Source organism: Balaenoptera ricei, chromosome 19 (genome assembly GCF_028023285.1).
Source record: "Balaenoptera ricei isolate mBalRic1 chromosome 19, mBalRic1.hap2, whole genome shotgun sequence".
NCBI classification, from domain to species: domain Eukaryota; kingdom Metazoa; phylum Chordata; class Mammalia; order Artiodactyla; family Balaenopteridae; genus Balaenoptera; species Balaenoptera ricei.
The window spans coordinates 56808861-56828935 of NC_082657.1; the positions used below are offsets into that span (position 1 = coordinate 56808861).

At 42.1% G+C, this 20075-nt stretch overlaps 1 protein-coding gene across 7 annotated transcripts in view; it reads left to right on the forward strand.

Annotated features, from left to right (window-relative positions):
* The window catches only part of GAN (gigaxonin), an 80900-nt gene that overhangs the window by 22513 nt on the left and 38312 nt on the right, over positions 1-20075 (forward strand). For all 7 annotated transcript variants that reach the window (XR_009499007.1, XR_009499008.1, XR_009499010.1 and 4 more), the window contains exons 2-7: positions 9649-9763; positions 11619-11969; positions 14481-14698; positions 14915-15036; positions 18441-18553; positions 19523-19672. Coding sequence is in view for 1 of the 7 variants with exons in the window: in XM_059904472.1 (XP_059760455.1) it covers positions 9649-9763; positions 11619-11969; positions 14481-14698; positions 14915-15036; positions 18441-18553; positions 19523-19672 (1069 nt within the window). In the remaining 6 variants the exon portion in view is untranslated. The remainder of the gene's footprint in view (positions 1-9648; positions 9764-11618; positions 11970-14480; positions 14699-14914; positions 15037-18440; positions 18554-19522; positions 19673-20075) is intronic.

The following is a 20075-nucleotide window of genomic DNA, read 5'->3' on the forward strand; positions in this document are numbered from 1 at the left end:
GGGAGCCTTTGTTACAACTGATGATGCTCCATTGACACACCATCCCCCAGGGTCCATAGTTTACCTTAGGGTTCACTCTTGGTGTATATTTTGTGGGTTTGGACAGATGCATAACAACATGTATCCACCATCGTAGTAACATACTGACTAGTGTCACTGCCCTGAAATTCCTCTGCCCTAAAGATCCTTTTTTGGTGTGGTTTTTAGGAGCTCACGAAGACAAAAAAAGGAGGGGGCATCTGTAAAACAGGCTCCCCACAGGAGCAGACATCATTAGTTGGGCCTCAGTGGGCAAATGCAGTGCTGAGCCCACGCCCCTCTGCTCTTGAGAGCTACCCAGTTAGAGGTGACATGAATCATTTGAAACTGTGTGAGTAATGCCCGTGAATTTCCCTGGAGTTTCTGTAAAGCTTGACTCCTTGAGCATTACATTCTCTTGCATCCTATTTGAGTAGGTTTCCTTGCTTTTACTGGAGACAAGCTTTTGCATCCCCGGGGAGGAAAAGTCACTTAGATGTCTTCTCTGTCACTGTTATATCAAATCCCGTTCAGTAACGTCTACCGTGAGGAGGAGGACCAGGACTGATTATCTGGGTTGTTTGTTATGACATTTAGACACACCGGACTTTTCCAGCAATTGGAAGCCAGTTAGAAGAGGATAGTATATAACCAGCAGAGGACTTTGCTCTGTTACACTTTTTTAAAAGTCGTAGACCTCTTTCATGGATGTAAAACTTTGAATCATACCAGCTTCTTTATTAGCCAACAACTTTTTTCTTATAAAACCTTTTCAGTGTTGTCCAGAGAAAGAAAAACTGATTTTGTTTCACTTGTGTTTAAGTTTAATAGAACAGAAAATAAATGCTTGCCCAGAGGGTAGGTGATTGGAGGGAAAATGAACTTGCACTGCATCGCCCACAGAAGGCATATTATAAATCCTATGAAACTGATTGAGTTGGCTGGACTTTATCCTCTAGGACTCAACAGAATGTGTCTCCGGAGCTGAGTCTCTGCCGTAACCTTTTGGTGTGTTTCAGCAGTTTAGCCCAGAAGTGCTCAGGGGTGGGGAAGCCCTCAAATCACCTTATTTAACCTCTTCTTTTTACAAATGAGAGAACAGGGGCAGAGGGGGGGAATGTTTTGCCCTAGAAACAGAAAACTGGGGAAGAATGTGACAGGCATGGATATTTATATCTGAACACTGGAGGCCCAATCTTACAATACTCCCCATTATTTCTAGTTTTTTCAAAGAGTGTTATGAAATTCTCAAAGTGATGTTTTAAGACTACGGCAGTTTCTAGGAGAGAGTTTGTAAATTGACATCACATAATAATAATAAAAACAAGGATTTTGTGACTTCCAATAAATTTACATATGACTCTATATCTTCCTGGGGTGGAGATTGAAAACAGAAAAGAAGAGGGAGAGGGGCAATATCAGGGTAGGAGATTAAGAGGTACAAACTGTTATGCATAAAATAAGCTATAAGGATATATTGTACAACACAGGGAATATAGCCAGTATTTTATAATAACTATAAATGGAGTATAACCTTTAAAAATTTTGAGTCACTATATTGTACACCTGTAACTTATATAGCATTGTACATCAACTATACTTTAATATATTTTTCTTAACCATATTTGCTTACTTATTTATTTATTTAATTTATTTTATGGCTGTGTTGGGTCGTCGTTTCTGTGCGAGGGCTTTCTCCAGTTGCGGCAAGTGGGGGCCACTCTTCATCGCGGTGCGCGGGCCTCTCACTGTCGCGGCCTCTTGTTGCGGAGCACAAGACACAAGCCTCCAGACACGCAGGCTCAGTAGTTGTGGCTCACGGGCCTAGTTGCTCCGCGGCATGTGGGATCTTCCCAGACCAGGGCTCGAACCCGTGTCCCCTGCATTGGCAGGCAGATTCTCAACCACTGCGCCACCAGGGAAGCCCCTATACTTTAATTAAAATAAGAAAGGAAACAGAAGAGTTGATTTACTTCCTGATATATATGGACTAACTTTAGAAACAAAACTATTGGTTATTAACCCTTTGGCTTAGTTTTTTTTTTTTTTTTTAATTCATTAACTCATTCTGTTCAGTTCACTGAATTCTCAGTTATATGTGGCAGAGAAGATAGAAATGATGTGCAAGGTGAGAAAATTCTAGATAAAAAAGGGAAAATACAGAGAAAATGTGTTGGTAGGTATTGGGAAAATTAGGGTATTTACTGGAGGAAAGAAATGTGAAACAGGATGCAACAAAAACTGAAGGGATGTAGAGATTTAATTGGGGAATAGGGGAGGGGGAAGTGAAGACAAGAAGAGGGAAAATAAGACAAGTTTGTGAGGTTTCTAAATGAGAAAGGGATGGCAAGTATCCAAGTAATGAAAGAAGGGGGAACTTCCCTGGTGGTCCAGTGGTTAAGACTCCGTGCTTCCAATGCAGGGAGCGAGGGTAAGATCCCTGGTCGGGGAACTAAGATCCTGCATGCCCCATGGCGAGGCCAAAAAAAAAAAAAAAAAGTCTTATAAAAATATTGAATCACTATGTTGTACTCCTGAAACTAATATTGTAAATCAACTATACTTCAATAAAAAATTTTTAAAAATAGAAAGAAATGAAAGAAGGAAGTAACTGCAAATGACAGCAGGCTGTGAAGCAAGACAGTTTCACAGCAGGTCTGAGTGACTCTTAGCGTCTAAGATGGGTAAGGACTAACGGCCAATTTTCACTATATTCCTGACAGACAGATAGATATCAGCCTCCTGAGACGTCACCTGCAGGCTGATGATGGGCTGTGAATTGTCACCTGGCCATGATAATATAAGTACACACGGAGAGTAAGAATTAGAAACTCTTGTAGCAGTTTGACAGAATAATTTTATGTCCGTCGAATCTAATGATAAAAGAATTGGGGCCACAGGAACTCCCTGGCGGTCCAGTGGTTGGGACTCTGCGCTTTCATTGCGGTGGCCCAGGTTCAATCCCTGGGCAGTGCAACCAAAAAAAAAAAAAAAATTTAGAAAAGAATTGGGGCCTGTATTTTATGTCCTTTAAATTTTGTTTTTTAATAACTCATGCATTTTTTTTATTAAGGTATAATTGACATAGAACATTATATTAGTTTCAGGGTGTACAACATAATGATTTAATATTTGTGTATATTACAGAAGAGTCACCACAATAAGTCTAGTTAACATCTGTCACCACACATAGTTACAAAATTCTTTTTCTTATGGTGAGAACTTTTAAGATCTGCTCTCTTAGCAACTTTCAAGTATTCAGTACAGTATTATTAACTAGGCACCATGCTGTACACTTCATCCCCATTACATTTTTATCGTATTTTACAAAAGATTCATCTGAGATGGGTTAGAAATACAAAAACACACATGGATAATTTGAGAAGCATCACTTAACCCCTTGCTGCTCAGAGAGGTCTGGAGGGGTCTGCGTCACTGAGGGTGTTACCAATGCAGAAACTCAGCTCCCACCACGGACCTTCTGAAAGTTTGAGAAGCTCTGTGCTTCAGACCTTTCAACATTGGACGGATGAAACTATTAGGAAGTTCTTCCTCGTATTGATTCTAGCTCTGCTTCACTGTACCTGAGATCCTGCAGGAAAAACATCTCCTGTGACAGCTCTTCAGATATTTAAAGACTGCTGTTAATTCAAAAATTTATTTTACAAATCATTATTGAACATCTATTCTTTGTAAACTGACAGGCTACGTTGTAGGGTTATAGTGATAAAGAGGACTCTGACCCCAAGGAACTTGAGATTTAATAAAGGAGAGAGGAAATGGGCTTTGTACATAAATATCATCATGCAAGACAGAACTTGATGATCCCACAATATCAAGCGCTGGGGAAATTGATAACATGAGGAATTCTTTTCACGCGCAGGGCAGTGAGGGCGGAGGTGGAGCCTGGGGCAGGGCGGGTGAAGGGGAGCCACTGCCAGGCCGGCATTCGAACAGCTCCTGAGAAGATGGCAGGAATTGGACATGCGCAGACGGCATGAGGGAGAGATCAGAAGTGGGACCGAAAGATGGGAAGCTTGGAATCTGAATTTAAACCGTAATCAAAGTAAGGTTTTAAAATTTAACCCTCAGATATTTAGAGACTTCAAGAGTACAATGGGGCTTCCCTGGTGGCGCAGTGGTTGAGAATCTGCCTGCTAATGCAGGGGACACGGGTTCGAACCCTGGTCTGGGAAGATCCCACATGCCGCGGAGCAACTGGGCCCGTGAGCCACAACTACTGAGCCTGCGCGTCTGGAGCCTGTGCTCCGCAACAGGAGAGGCCGCGATAGTGGGAGGCCCGCGCACCGCGATGAAGAGTGGCTCCCACTCGCCGCAACTGGAGAAAGCCCTCACACAGAAACGAAGACCCAACACAGCCAAAAATAAACATAATAAATAAATAATAAATAAAAGTTAAAAAAAAAAAAAAAGAGTACAATGATTCATTTTTCATGGGCTTTGAAAAAGGTCAGACTTTATGGATCTGAAATGGTCAATGCTCATATTTAAAGGAGTCTTTTTTTCTGTCCTCTTAGCCATTGTCTGTATCCTGCCATCTGCTGAAAGAAAACCATACTCTTTAAAAGGAAACATTTTTCATTGTGAAAACATGAGATAGTGCAGTTGATCCATGAACAACATGGGTTTGAACTGCACAGATCCACATATGCACGTTTTTTTTTCAATATTGCACGGGTTTATTTATACACAGATTAATTGGAAAAAAAATCCACGTATAAGTGGAACCATACAGTTCAAATCCGTGTTGTTCAAGGGTCAACTGTACACGATCTGTGGTTGGTTGAGTCTGTGGGTGAGGATACGGGGGGCGGACTATTGGGCTTGCACATCTGCAGACTTTGGTATCCGTGTGGGTCCTGGAATCAGTCCCTCGAGGATACCAAGAGATGACTGTATAGTCATCTTTAAAAAGCAAATCCAGTCGCATAGTTGAAAAATAAAAAGGGGGCACACTGAACGGTCTCTTTGTAACCCCTTTCCCCGTCAGCCTGGTCCCCCTCCTCCTGCACTGTCCACAGCCCATGGGCAGGCGCAGCCAGCTCTTGCGTGAACAACTTGAATTCTAGGTGGTGCCCGTCTATCTGAACACGTTTTAGAGCTACTCCCTTTAAATAGGTGCAAGACTCTGTATCTAGTCAGGAGAAAGAAACCACATAGTAATTTGAACAAGGACAGTTCAATATAAAGAATTTTTAACTGCAGCAAGAGATTAGAGTAATAAGGGATTGGCTACTAAGAAGTAAACTCTAAAAATTAAAGGAGTAGCTGGGGTACCCAGGGCTGAGATCCAGGCTTTGTTGGACGGCACACAGCCACAGCTCACCTCATGGCAGAGAAGCCACACTGGTGGAACTTGCTTGAAATCAGCCCTCTGGAACCTGCCAGAAATCTGTCCTTTAAGGTGTCTGGGAAAGCTGTTCACAGGGAGGTGTCTCCCCAGAAACAGTTGACTGCAAAGCTGCCTCTGGGAGTTCCAGGGAAAGCTGCAGGGTGCTGCTGGCCAGCTGTGCGCTGTGGGAGCCTACCCAGCTGCAGAAGCAGAGCCCGGCAGCAAAACTCTCTCCTCCTGCAGTGTCTTTCCAGCACCCTCCACTGAGAAGCTTAACATCGTGCCAGTTAATGCAGAACAACTGTTGGAAAGGCTCAGAGCCGTTTTCACACAGCATGCAAAAAGGGTGGACTTGGAGCTGAGAGGCAGTATGTTGATAACCAGCACGGTGACTAAGAAACACCAATAGTCACGACATCCTGAGTGAAACATTCCTGGAGGACGTGTCTGCATGCGATAGATTTCAGAGCCAAATATTAATGATTTAGGTGTTATTCTTACTACTTACGTTATTTTTCTCTCTTGACTGAGAATTGACTGAAATTTTTTTCTTCTCTTTTAGTAAAAGTGTCAGTCATATAGATACACCTAGGGTGCAGCAAGCAGAAAAGAAATGCCTTTTGAGTAAAATTATTAGTTTTATAGAAATTGTAGAGGTAGGAATAGCAGATACGGAATATAGGGGGGAAACAAAGTTGTCTAAAACATATGTTATATATTCCATCAGTTTTGCCCTCCTAAGGCCTGCCAAGGCATCCTGCTGTACCAGAATGAGCCAGCTTTCCTTCTGCTGGTACAGAGCTGTTACCCTAGGGTCATTCTTCACCATTCCTTTCCCTGCTTTTCTGTGTTGGATCATGTCTTTTTTTAGTCCAGAATCTTCCTCTTTGTTTGTTGGGGCAGTTTTCCAACAGCATTCTGAGAAGGGCTGCATGGAAGATCAATTGTTTTGAGACTTTGTATAGCTGAAAATGTCTGTTCTGTCCTGATATTTGATGAGTAGTTTGGCTGGCTATAAAAATCTAGGTTGAAAATAATTTTCCTTCAGAATTTTGAAGTCATTTCCACACTGCTATTAAAGTTCCATTTGGAAGTACGAAGCCGTTCTGATACCCATTCCTTTCTGTGTAACCTGTTTTTCTTTGTGGAAGCTTATATGAATTTTTCTGTTTCCAGTATTCTGAAGCATTATGATGATATGCCTCGGAAAGGCGTATTTTTATCCCTTGTTATGAGCATTTACTTGATAATATTCTCTCTCTTTTTTTTTTTTTTTTTGCATGGGCATTCCTGTTTTTCAGATGTTCAACCTTCCGGACTGATCTTCCAGTTTTCTTACCTTGTGTCTCCTATTTTCTACCTTCGTCTTTTTTGCTTTCTTGGGAGACTTGAGGTCTACAACTTCTATGACTTGAAGTCTACAGTCTACGACTTCTACAACTTTTAATTTTGACATTACATTAAAAGAAATTTTTTTTTTGTAGTCTTTAAAATGTTGTTGTTGTTGTTCTCTGAATGTTCCCTTTTAGAGCATCCTATTCTTGTTTCATGAGCACAACATCCTCTCTTTTCTCTCTGTGAATGTTAATGAGAGGTTTTCTTTTTTCCTTGACTTTTCATCTTGCGTGATCTGTACTTCCTCCAAGTTGACTTTTTTTCTTCTGGTTTTGGTTTCTGTCTTTCTTCTTTGTCAGGCATCTGTTGAGTTGCTCAGTTTTAAGAGTGGGGCTCTAAAGCAGAGTTTCTTAACCCATGTGCCCCCCCCAAAAAAGATGTCATAATGTGTGAAGATAATGATGGTGTCAGCCCTCCAAGTGGCAGGGCAGCATCTGGGGAGGCTGAGTCCCCCTGGCCCCGCACACAGCCTCATCTGTTCACCCCAGGGTCATATTACATTTTCTGCGTGTGGTGTGAAGTGAAGAAGTTTCAGAAGTGCTCCCCACAGTGTGTGGGAAGCTCAGAGCCCTTAGGTTGGCTTAGTGACAGTGGGTTTCATTGTTGCATGGTCCACCTGGGTCATTTTCTTGAGGCAGATCTGTGCCCATATCTTTAGATCTTTCCTTTGGAGCTGATCAAATCCTCCAGAAGAGTCATCAGGTTCTCACCTGGAGGATGTAGGTCTGGCTTTCAGTAATTTTAGGAGCAAAACTGAGAAAAAAGACTGATGATCTCAGCATTCAATATGTAAACACTCTCTTAACTCTCTCAGTTTTTGGTGCAGTGCACCTACCCTCAGATGTGCCTGCTACCCCCCTGTCCAGAGACGCCCCCTCCATCTCACACCCTTCAGAGGACGTCACTTATCTTCCACTGGAGCTGGGGAGCCTTACTAAACAGGGCAGAGGAGTCGTGTATCTATGTGGAGCAAGGATCTGGAACTCACCTATTTCCTAAGACTTTGTCAGTCTCTTCTTCTGTAATTAGCTCATCCTTCACCCCTCCTTCCACAGCTTCCTCATCCTACCAATTCCGAGCCTTGGTGGGGGTTCTTAAATGCAACTTAGGTTGTGTCTGAGCTTCCCTCGCTGCTAAATTAGGAATATCTTTTTTTTTTTTTTTTTTTAGGAATATCTTTTAGATCTTGGGGAAAGTACCTGTTCTTAAACAAGACACAAAAAGTGTTGACTGTGCAAAATTATTCTTCACATTGTTCATCACCTTAAAAAAAAGTGTCATGTCTGCCAAAGGTTTGATATCAAGGAGATAATAAAAAACATCTACACCTCAATATGAGGAGGGCGATTAGCTCAATTAAAAATGAGAGTTGAGGGACTTCCCTGGTGGCGCAGTGGTTAAGAATCTGCCTGCCAATGCAGAGGACATGGGTTCGAGCTCTGGTCCGGGAAGATCCCACATGTGGCGGAGCTACTAAGACTGTGCGCCACAACTACTGAGCCTGCGCTCTAGAGCCCGCGAGCCACAACTACTGAGCCCTCGTGCCACAACTACTGAAGCCCGCACACCTAGAACCCATGCTCCGCAACAAGAGAAGCCACCGCAATGAGAAGCCTGCGCACTGCAACGAAGAGTAGCCCCTGCTCTCTGCAACTAGAGAAAGCCTGCGTGCAGCAAGACCTAACACAGCCATAAATAAATGAATGAATGAATGAATGAATAAAAAAGAGAGAGACTTGAACTGAACATGTGTTTCACAGAAGAGGAAACACAGGGGGCCACAGACCTATGAAGAGCTGTTTAGCACCTGGGTAATGAGGAGAAGGCAGGTCACAACCACCATCAGAGACCATACTTCGCTCACTGGATTGTGGATTGGAGGATTAGGAGGTGGGACAGAGATAAATGTCGTAGACGTTGTGGGTCCACACATCCCCTTACATATACCAGATGAGGCTAAAAACTGCTCCAGCTACTTTGGAGAATAATTGAGTATTAGCTCGTACTTTGGAGAAGAATGTAGCTTAATTCTACGCCCAGGGATACACCCAAGAGAAATTCTTTTGCGTATCGCAAAAGGAGACATATACAAGGATAGTCATAGCAATACTGTTCACAATACCAAAAACCTGGAGCCCCAGCCCAGGGGCCCATCAACAGGAACATGGCATACTATACAGCAGAAAGAGCAAAAGAACGCGTGTGATATGCAGCAAGATGAATGACTCAGCAATATAATATTAAATGAAAAAAGCCCCAGAAAATTACAGCATGAAACACTTTTATAAAATTAACAACCTAAAATTATATATATATACATTGATTATCAATAAATCTATATATGTTATAGGTTATATATATTTCATGGATACAAAAATAAAAAAGCAAGAGAAAATTGAATATAGGTGGGATTTAGGATAATAGTTACTTCAGATGGGGAAGCAGAGGAATGAATTGGTGGGGAGGACCATTTGGTTAGAAGCAGGTTATCGTCAAGGTCCTAGCTTTTGTTTTGGGTGGTAGGTTTGTGGGGTCCTTGTTACATTACTGAAAATTGGATAATTAAATACAGGGAAAAAATAAACCTAAAGGGCCTAGGGTTCCCAAGGTGAAGTAGAGATCCTTGCTCACGTGGACCTTAGTGCTTTGGTTGTCTGTTTTGTTTGTTTTTTTTTAAGAGGTAGCACTCTGAATCCTGGAACAAATGCTTTGTAGTTGAAAGTCATAAAAAATATGTTGCTCTAAAGTTAACAAACGCAATGTTTTAGGTGTGATTCATATATGGATACGTATCATATAGTTTATAGAGTATTTAGTGCATAAATATTTCTAGCTATTTCTGTTCTTTCATAGAAATTTTACATTTTTTTTCCCTTTCTTAGGACAAAGTTAAACTATAATCCTCCAAAAGATGATGGATCAACCTATAAGATTGAACTTGAAGGGATATCGGTAATGGTTATGAGAGAGATCCTGGATTACATCTTCAGTGGGCAGGTATGATGAGACACAGAGGAAGGAGGACTGAGTAGAGGCTCCTCGAGCTCAGGGTGAGGGTCTCCTTCATCCACTCTGTGACCGACAACAGTGTCATCGCCATCTTCTGTCACTGTGTGCTTGACTTGGGTCTTCTGCTGGACGTGGCGCCCAAGGGTGTTCTTCCGGGGCTCTGCCCTTGAGAGATTCACACCAGTGACAGGCACCTGCATTGTACTCATGATGCCTCCGTCCTGTTGCCTCAGGAGGACCAACATCCCTGTTCCCCTGCATTCTTTCTTTCTGATTTCCCTTTACTCTCCGTACCCATCTATATTTCTGGGGATTTCATGAAAGCCAAGGAAGAAAGTGATCAGTGGCTAGTGGTCCTTTCCGTTTCTTTGCCCTCCTCCATCCCGCTACTCCCCTGTTTATGTGATTTAAAGTGTATAGCATGAGGACACTTAAGGATAATCTTAGGTGTGAATTAGGAAGAAGTTCATGTGCCTCACATCTCATTACACAAGAGATGTGATTACATTTTATCTTTACTCCTTTTGAGGGCTCATGTCCTGCTCTCTCCTTTATTCCTTCTTCCTCATTCTTCTTTTAATTTTCCTTTTGTAAAGGCTCTGTCTCCTACATAAGTATTCTGAGTGTACTGCTTACTTTCTCTAAATATGTTCATTCTGTCCAGAGTCAAACTCGGTGATTGTCATCCTTTTTGAAGTTTTTTTATTTCATTTCATGATGTTATCACTTTCTCTTTTCTCTAAACACTAGGAGGTGGGTGTGTGGAAATAAGGTTATGTGTATGATTATTAAAAATAAATGAATTTAAACCAATTTGGGGACAGCCCTTAAAATACTGGCCATGCTCTTAGCATCACAAAACCAGGCTTAGGACCAAACTCTTATCTAACTTGTAAAATCAGTTCAGTGGCAGTTATAACAAGTTAGAAGAGTGTATTCATGTTCAGGCTTGCATTGGAAACTTGAAACCTTATTTATCTGTGGTACAGAATGTGCAAATTGTGGTAAAACGTTTCTTGCTGCACTTCACTGTGAAATCTCTCCTTAACGCTTCCTAATGGAGGATAAGTACGCATTCTTTCGGAGAGTCTGGGCCGTTCATGATTGTGACAGTATTTTAGGGGCCTGTTTCTTGATGTTGCCTTACTGTTGCGCAGAATAACTGTGACGTGGGTGGAGGAAGAAGCATCAATCAAGAAACTGAAGAAAATTAAGGGAAAGTGAATGTTCACAATGATTTAAAAAAAAAAATCTTCATAGGGATTTATTCCAGAAAGTAGCTTTGAAACCAGATTGTATCTTTTGCACCAAGTGCAATGTTTGGTGTTCAGAACGAGGCCGCTCGGGCAGTGTGACTCTCCCTCTCTTCAAGGGGCCGTGTGGTATCTTCCACGTACCATTTGGCAAAGAAGTGAACTTAATCTATTTGGAGGCAGGATTTTCATTAGTTCAGGAGCTAGCATTTAAAGAAATCGCCTTCAGTTTACCATAGAATGCGGAACTTGCCATTTCCTAAGCATTTCAGTCATTTAAGGTTTTTCTCTAAGTATAGAAGTGAGCCCCATGGACAGTTCACCTTGGCAGGGTTATTGGTGGTTCATCTCGGTAAAGGAAGGGAAGAGCTGGGAAAAGTTAATCAGCCATGCACTGCCTATGTTGTCCGCAGGTGCCTTGGTGCCCTCCGACTATTCTTGAAAACAAAGCTGAACCATATGAAATTGCCAGTTTTCAATCATCCTTGACCTCTGTAAACGGAGCTTTCATATGGTCCTGCCTAATAGATTAGTGGTTGGGTTCTAAATATATACATTCAAATATAAACTATCTATGATCATCCTTACAGATCCGGCTGAACGAAGATACCATCCAAGATGTTGTGCAGGCAGCGGACCTGCTCCTGCTGACGGACCTTAAAACTCTGTGCTGTGAGTTCTTAGAAGGCTGCATTGCCGCTGAGAACTGCATCGGAATCCGAGACTTCGCACTCCACTACTGCCTGCACCACGTCCATTACCTGTCCACAGAATACCTGGAGACTCACTTCCGAGATGTCAGCAGCACAGAGGAATTCCTAGAACTGAGTCCTCAAAAGCTTAAAGAAGTGATTTCTCTTGAGAAGTTAAACGTTGGCAATGAACGATATGTATTTGAAGCAGTCATCCGATGGATAGCACATGATACAGAAATAAGAAAGGTACCCGTACTTTATAGCGTGCTCCTCCGACTTTGCCTTTTCACTTACTTCTCCATTTGTTTGTTTATTTTTAATCCAAATTCTAGATGTTTTATTTTTCTCCTCCAACTTGAAAAACTGACAAGGTTGTGATCTAAACCATAACCTGGAAAACATCTTCCTATAGACTCACTAAAGCAGTTTGTTGTTCAGACCAGTCTACCAAAGTCCATGTAACTCATCATATAGCAATGAAAATAGTAATACTTACAAGTCACGTGATATCCTTTGAATGTTGTTACTAAGGGGAAAGGGATTTCAAGCTAAGCTGGAGAGTATAGAAGTGCACCCTATACTCCTCATCCTAGCTTTCAGCATCCTTCCCTCTACGGTGGCGGGCTAACCTCTACAGGGACTCTGATGCAGGAAGTGGGGTGAGAAAAGGGCACATGGAATTCTGGCAGAGGGCTGAATTCTGGCACTGGGCTCTCCCTGGAGTGATTGACACCACTGGAGGAGAAAGTGGGAGAGCATTCCGGAGCTTTCATGGCAATGAGGTTCCAAATAGGAAGGTTCTAGGAGTGACAGTCTAGGAAGGAAGGGTCTTAGAGAATATCAGGCTTGAGATCCACATTGTTAATACATTGGAGGAGGGAGCTTTAACCTTTAAATCACAGGGCTTTAAGTCTAATATTTATATACTAGAGGCTAGCTCCAATTACTATATCAAAATAAAGAAGTATATTAGGTTTCAGAGTGGCTTTCAGAATGCATAATTGCATTGTTAATTGTTCTTAGTAACTCTTGACTTACATTTTAATGATTATCTTGTAATTTTTAAATTCTGCAGGCCCATGAGCGTGTCCACTTAGAAACCACATTCGTAGCTTCAGCTCCTTAGTACAATTAGTGTTCTGTTTTCCCCATTGGTGAGGTAGATTGGGAAAGGGGATAGAAGAGTTTCCACCTTGCTGCCACCACTGAAGTATCTTCTCTCTGACCCTCTTCTTTTTTTTTTTTTTTTTTAATTAATTAATTAATTTATTATATTTATTTATTTTTGGCTGTGTTGGGTCTTCGTTTCTGTGCAAGGGCTTTCTCTAGTTGCGGCGAGCGGGGGCCACTCTTCATCGCGGTGCACGGGCCTCTCACTGTCGCGGACTCTCTTGTTGCGGAGCACAGGCTCCAGACGCGCAGGCTCAGTAGTTGTGGCTCACGGGCCTAGTTGCTCCGCGGCATGTGGGATCTTCCCAGACCAGGGCACGAACCTGTGTCCCCTGCATTGGCAGGCAGATTCTCAACCACTGCGCCACCAGGGAAGCCCCTCTGACCCTCTTCTTGCCTTAAAGTGATGAGGGCATATAAGATGGAACGGCTGCTGGGAAACAAGAGGCAGTTCCTCGTCCTGTGGTTAATCTGAACTTGATGCTGTAAGGACTGTTGGCTTTTATTACTCAGGGTATAAAAGAGTATACCTTAAAATGACAATTTCAAAGCCCAGAGAAACTAGTCACCTTATGTACGTAGAGTGCTGTAGTCAGTTGGTTCAAATCTGATGACTGAGCATGAAAAGTGTATCATTCAGGGACTTCCCCGGTGGTCCAGTGGTAAAGAATCCGCCTTCCAGTGCAGGGGACGCGGGTTTGATCCCTGGTCGGGGAACTAAGATCCCACGTGCCGCGGGGCAACTAAGCCCGCGCACCACAACTACTGAGCTCGCGTGCCTCCATGAGAGAGCCCGCGTGCCACAAACTACAGAGAGAAAACCCTCACGCCACAACTGGAGAGAAGCCCACATGCCGCAACTAGAGAGAAACCCTAGCAGACCGCGCACCGTAACAAAAAGATCCCTCATGCCTCAACAAAGATCCCATGTGCCGCAAATAAGACCCGACGCAGGCAAAAAATAAATAAATAAATAAATAAATAAGGAAAATAAATAAGTAAAATGCATGAATTTTTTTTTAAAAAAGTATATCATTCACATTATACATGTTAGATAATTTTTAACAGTAATTACTGAAGAAATGATTATATAGTACTCAGGATTTTTTTTTTGTTGAAATTTGGCTTTTTCAGATTTTTCTTGTAATGTTAATGTTGATACATGTTCATTATCTAGTTGACCATATTGTATCAAGCTATTCCTGTATATAATGTTTCTATAAATGTGATGTGACTCACAGCACATCCAAGTATGTGAAATAAGGCAAATCATAGCAGGGTTCTTCTCTAAGTTTTCCTGTTGCTGTGGGAACCCTGTAGGGCATTCAAGAAAGCTGCTTAAAACTTCGCAGTGATACATCAAATATAAATCTGAAGTGATGGTTTTTTTTAAGTTAAACTTTTATTAAGGCCAAGGGAAGTAGAAAGGAAAGGGGCCATAAGCACATTCAAGCAGTACTTACCCTTACCACTTGCCTGCTGATAATCTGACTGTCAATAATTTTAGTCTTCCAGGAGTGGGAAAACGTATATTCTAAATGTACAACGTATTCTCCATTTTTCCTCCCCGTGCTTTCCGCCCTCCAGGTCCACATGAAGGATGTCATGTCAGCGCTGTGGGTTTCAGGGTTGGACTCGAGCTATTTACGGGAGCAGATGCTGAACGAGCCCTTAGTCCGAGAGATCGTCAAAGAGTGCAGCAACATCCCTCTCAGCCAGCCGCAGCAAGGGGAGGCCATGCTCGCCAGCTTCAAGCCCCGGGGCTACTCGGAGTGCATCGTGACCGTTGGCGGAGAGGAAAGAGTGTAAGCGTGGCTGTGAGCGGTTTGACGGGTGCTGTAAGGGAAGAGAGATTTCCGCGTAAACAGAAATTTATAACACTTTTCAGTATCTAAAGCCTAACAGCAATAGATTTTTTAAAATGTTTGAAACATTCTTTAGAGTAGTAAAACTAGTCATAGTTATTACAAGCAGAAGTACATAAAACATATTAACTACTAATCAGTTATCTATCTCCTTAGTTCACGGAAGCCAACAGCAGCGATGCGATGTATGTGCCCCCTGTATGACCCTAATCGGCAGCTGTGGATTGAACTGGCCCCTTTAAGCATGCCGAGAATCAACCATGGAATCCTCTCAGCAGGTACCGTGCTGTCATCAAGCTTACCTGAACACAGGATCAAGTAATGTCATTTCAGAGTTGTGCAGAATGACTCAAAACCTTTTAAAGAAATAATTTTATTATCCCTCTGTGGTGACATTTTCAGGGTGGCTCTAGCTTCCAGGGCTACGGTAAGAGGAGTGTCTTCTGTCAGTCCTTACCGTTCCCAAATCTGAAATACGTGGCTCTTTTTAAGACGTCACTTGAGGAGCATTTTATTGGATGACTTAACTGCTAGAAGAGCAAAACTCAGTGACTCTTACCACCCGTTAGCTGGATGATCACACCTGAGATGCAGGACTTCTTTGAGCCGTGATAGCCCCCCATCTTGGAAAGTTGTGCAGTGTAGAATCGCAACATGTAACTATATTCAAAATAAGAGTGTCACATAAAAGCAGGCATTTCATATGAAACTTGAGAAAATACTGCTTAAATTAGTTCTGGCTTAAAGTTGTTTTATGACAGGAAGTATGTTTTAGTTGACGTTTACACGTTTGGAACGTTATTCAAAGCTTTCTCTCCAGGAGGTGATGGGGAAGGCTGTCCTTGCTGCCTTTCTCTTCACCTTGGATCTGCCTTGTTGGCTTCGTCCTGCAAGTGCCATTTCACTTCATTCTAATTATTGTTAGCAGTTCTTCTTTTATAGTCTCTGCTTGCCCACAAACATTACCTTAAATTTTTAAGCTATGCCACACCGTACCATATTTTAGATATGCCTAAAGCTATGGAATAGAAATGGAATCGTAAGTTCCACAATTATTGAAGTTTTTGTCAATGATAATCAGCTGGATGGAGTGGTGTAGGCAACAGGATGTGGGTCTGATTTCTCTGTTCCTTCTTAAAATTAGCTTCCTTATGTTGTCCTCCCATAATGTGTATACATGTGCATAATTTTCACACATGCACACCTACCACAAAGGTTCCTATATCACTGATTTTTCAGATTTCCTAGAGAGGTTGTTGTTTCAGAAACTTGAAACAATGAGGAGAGGAATTGTGCCCAGTTGTATTCATTGAAGTCGTGAAATGATTGAGTAGTTCCTATTTGTCCAGCTTGTTCTGTGTTTCTTCTTTTCTTGCCTTTTTTCAAAAACTTGATTGACTTTTTTGTCATTCAGTTTTTTCCCTCTCTACCAGGTTAGAAGTTATATTCTATGTCTATATTCCTTTGAAGGTCACTTTATGTTTGTTTTGTTTTGTTTTTTAATATTTATTTATTTATTTATTTGGTTGCACTGGGTCTTAGTTGTGGCAGGTAGGTTTCTTGGTTGCTGCTCACAGGCTCCTTGGTTGCGGCTCGCCAGCTCCTTAGTTTTGGCATACATGTGGGATCTAGTTCTCTGACCAGGGATCGAACCCAGGCCCCCTGCATTGGGAGCGCGGAGTCTTAACCACTGCGCCACCAGGGAAGTCCCCTGAAGGTCACTTTTGAATCCACAGCCTGTACTGTTAAGTTAACAAAGTCTAGTAGTGTAAATAGGACATTTATACTCTTATTTTTCACATTCCATAGTCTTACAGTATTAAAACACATGGTTATTTATAAGTAAATATTTACATGTATATGTTTATCTGTTTTATACACGTATCTGTAGATAGTGTTCATTTAGATTTATCCACATATTTACCACTTTCTTTGTTTTTCCCTCTTACTCCTCAAACTTTCCGTCCAGGATCATTTTCCTTCTCTCTGAAGTTCATTCTTTTGAATTTCCTTTAATGTGGGTCTAGTGGTAGCAAACTCTTAGATTTGTTTGTCTAAAGATGTCATTATTTTGCCTTCATCCTTAATGGATATTTTTGCTTGGTATAGAATTTTAGGTTGGCATCTATTATTGAAGGTGTTTTTCCACTGACTTCTGTCATTCCTTGTTGTTAAGTCAGTTGTCAGATCTAAAGCTCTGCCTTTTCTCTGGGTTGTATTTAAGATTTTCTTTTTGTCTTGGTTTTTCTGCCATTTCACTGTAGTGTGCTTAGGCAACATTTTATTTGAAATTTTACCATATTTGGAGACTGTTGGGCATCTTGACTCTGTAGCTTGGCCTTTCATCAAATCTGGAAACTTCTTGTTTGTTATGTCTTCATACGTCATCCTTGCTCCTTCTACTCTGTCTCTCTGCTTTTGGAAGTCAGATCAAACATGGCTAGAACTTTCTACTCCAGCCCCTGCCTTCTACCTTCTTCTTGTTTTCTTTTTCATCTTTTTGCTTCTCCATGTTGCCTTCTCTGTGATTTCTTTTGATTTATCTTGCACTTAATGAATTCTCTCTTTAACTGTGATGAATCTGCCATTAAATCCATCCATTGAATTTTTTATTTAATCTGTTTTTATCTTTTTTTCCCTAGAAATTCTCTTAAGTTTTTTTCAGATCTACTATGTCACTTCTCTTGTCCCTTCTTCTAGAGTTACCTTCACATTTGTCTTTTTTAAAACATAGTGAGCATTGTTGTTTTATCGTCTTTCTGATTACTCTAATATTTGAAATTTGGAATCTTTGCAAGACTACTCCCTATTGTCTGCTTCTGCTGGTTCTTCTTAATAGAGTCTGGTTTCTTTGCATACCTCAGTATCTTTGACTGAGTGCCAAAGATTGTTTTATTAAAAATTATTTGTAGGGATAACGTGATGTTTTAAAATCTTAGAATGTTAGAATCTAAAACTTAGATAAACGTACTTTCTTCCATATAAGTTTTGTGTTTTTTTCTGCCAGTTGCCTGAAAACACTACTAATTTGTAATTACTGTAAATCGAATTCGAATTTTGAGATTTCCTAGATAAGCAAGGAGATTTAAATCTGGCTTCTAATTCTGGTTGGCCTTCATCCTGATGGTTAGAACTTCGGCGAGGCTTTCCTGCCAGAAGCCACGCTGTCTGTGGGCCTGGGATTTAGATTTCTATCTTCTTCATCCCCTCAAAGCCATTAAGAGAAAGGTTGCATTTTTCCCAGATTGCTAAACGCCCTCAGAGCAAAATGGTTTCCACGCATGGTAACCTCTGTAGGGCCCACATTTCCCTTCAGTTTTACCATAGTGTCTTGTTGGCTTCTTCTCCTTTAAGAAGACTATTTTAAATAGAGGCTGGGGAACAGAACAGATGAACTGAGGTAACTCAGAGTCACTTGCTGACCGGGTGGGTGGTGTCAGTCTTCCTTTTAAGGCACAGGGTAGTGGGGATCCACACAGAGATCCCGAGGCAAGTGAAATGGTCAGAGTGACTCACAGATGTGGCTCTATCACCCAGGCTTGGTAAGATCTCGAATCCGTTGTTGTCAGAGAAGGTATCTCCACATCCTGTCTCTGCCCTTACGGCATTTGTATTTGACTGGAGATAGGTGTTGAAAACTTACATTTCAACTTTCTTGCGTGTATTCTTTGATTTTTTGCAGAAGGATTTTTGTTTGTATATGGGGGCCAAGATGAAAATAAGCAGACCCTGAGCTCAGGAGAAAAGTATGACCCAGATGCAAACACATGGACCACATTGCCACCAATGAACGAGGTAAAATACTGCTTTTGTAGTTTGTCTGATGTTTCTTTTTTCCCTTTAGCACTTTTGTTTGCTTTGCATTTGAGTATAAGGAAAGAGGTAGCAGCCTCGCCAAGCGCCCCTCCCTGGTATGTGCGTGCCCCCCTCCCGGCTCTGCTCCCCGTGCCTTCCCTCGCTCCGCCTTCTCAGGCCTCCTAGGAGTGCACTTGCTTTGGGACCTTTGCCAGGTACCCACGTGGCTCGCTGCTTGCTTCCTTCAGGGTTTGTCCATATGGCTCCTTCTCAGCGAGGCCTCCCCCGGCCTCTCAGCTCTCCCGCCCCCTCCCCTGCTTTCTTTCTCTTCATACCACATAGAAGCCCCTCACATACTAGATCTTTTTCGATGGTTCGCACAAACTGTTTGATGATGGCAGCGCATTTAGTTTGTGTGGTCAGCGCTCTCCCTTCAGTGCTGGAAGGGGGCTGGGCACCCGGGAAGTGCTGTGAGTGGAGGAGTGTGGAACACATCAGGTTCTGTTGCTCGAGGCAGCCTTAGCCCGGGCCTCTCCCCCTCCCGCCCCCACCTCTCCAGCCACAGGCAGTGCTGTTGATGTGGATCTTACCGGACTTCACACATCAGCTGGGAGCCACTTGCTGCCCACTGCTGCACGAAGATCATTTTACAGAGCCACACAGCACTAGTTCTCTTTCTTGTCGTGAGCTGTTGCGAGTAAAAAGTAAGGATTCTGCCAGCGAGTTCATCACGTGTGTAGTTCCCTTGTTCCGGGAATTCCCTGGACGTGGGTTCTCTGTCTATTGTGATAGAAGAGTGAGCTGATAGGGAAATCAGAAATATTTGAGAGAGACGGTTTTGAGCCTGGTTATTTCTTTGCTGGAACGCTGGAATATAGTGATGTCTGTAATTTTTATTTAATGTATGAATATCAGCTTTCAATCTGATAGTTGGCCTTTTGTCCGCAAAGATCTTTGATGTCTTTTCAGGCAAGACATAACTTTGGAATTGTGGAGATAGATGGGATGCTGTACGTTTTAGGAGGAGAAGATGGTGAAAAAGAGCTAATTTCCATGGAATGTTATGATATTTATTCTAAAACCTGGACAAAGCAACCCGATTTAACCATGGTTAGAAAGGTGAGAACTATATCTTGTGATAACTAATTCACAAATTGGATTTTAAAGTTATGTTTCTTCATTTCCTACGTATGCCTTTTAGCGCAATTGATAGTGTTAAAAGAATTAACATTATAGAATTATGTCTTTGTTGGTAGCTTGCCTTCACTATTACCAGCCACACAGCAAGCCAGGAAACGGTGTGTGAGAGAGTTTATCTTGGCGGTGGGCTCTGGGCAGCGCTGCTGTGTCCAAGGCCCACGCCTGATAAATGCTTTGTGATTGCACTAACCTAGGAAGGAACCAGGTCTCCCAAACCGGTTTTCTTAATCATCGTGCAGGACTGGGGAGAAACATTAATCCATAGGTAGAGAACTGCCATTGCTTACTGGGTAGAATGAAAACAAATGGCTCATGTTAGCTG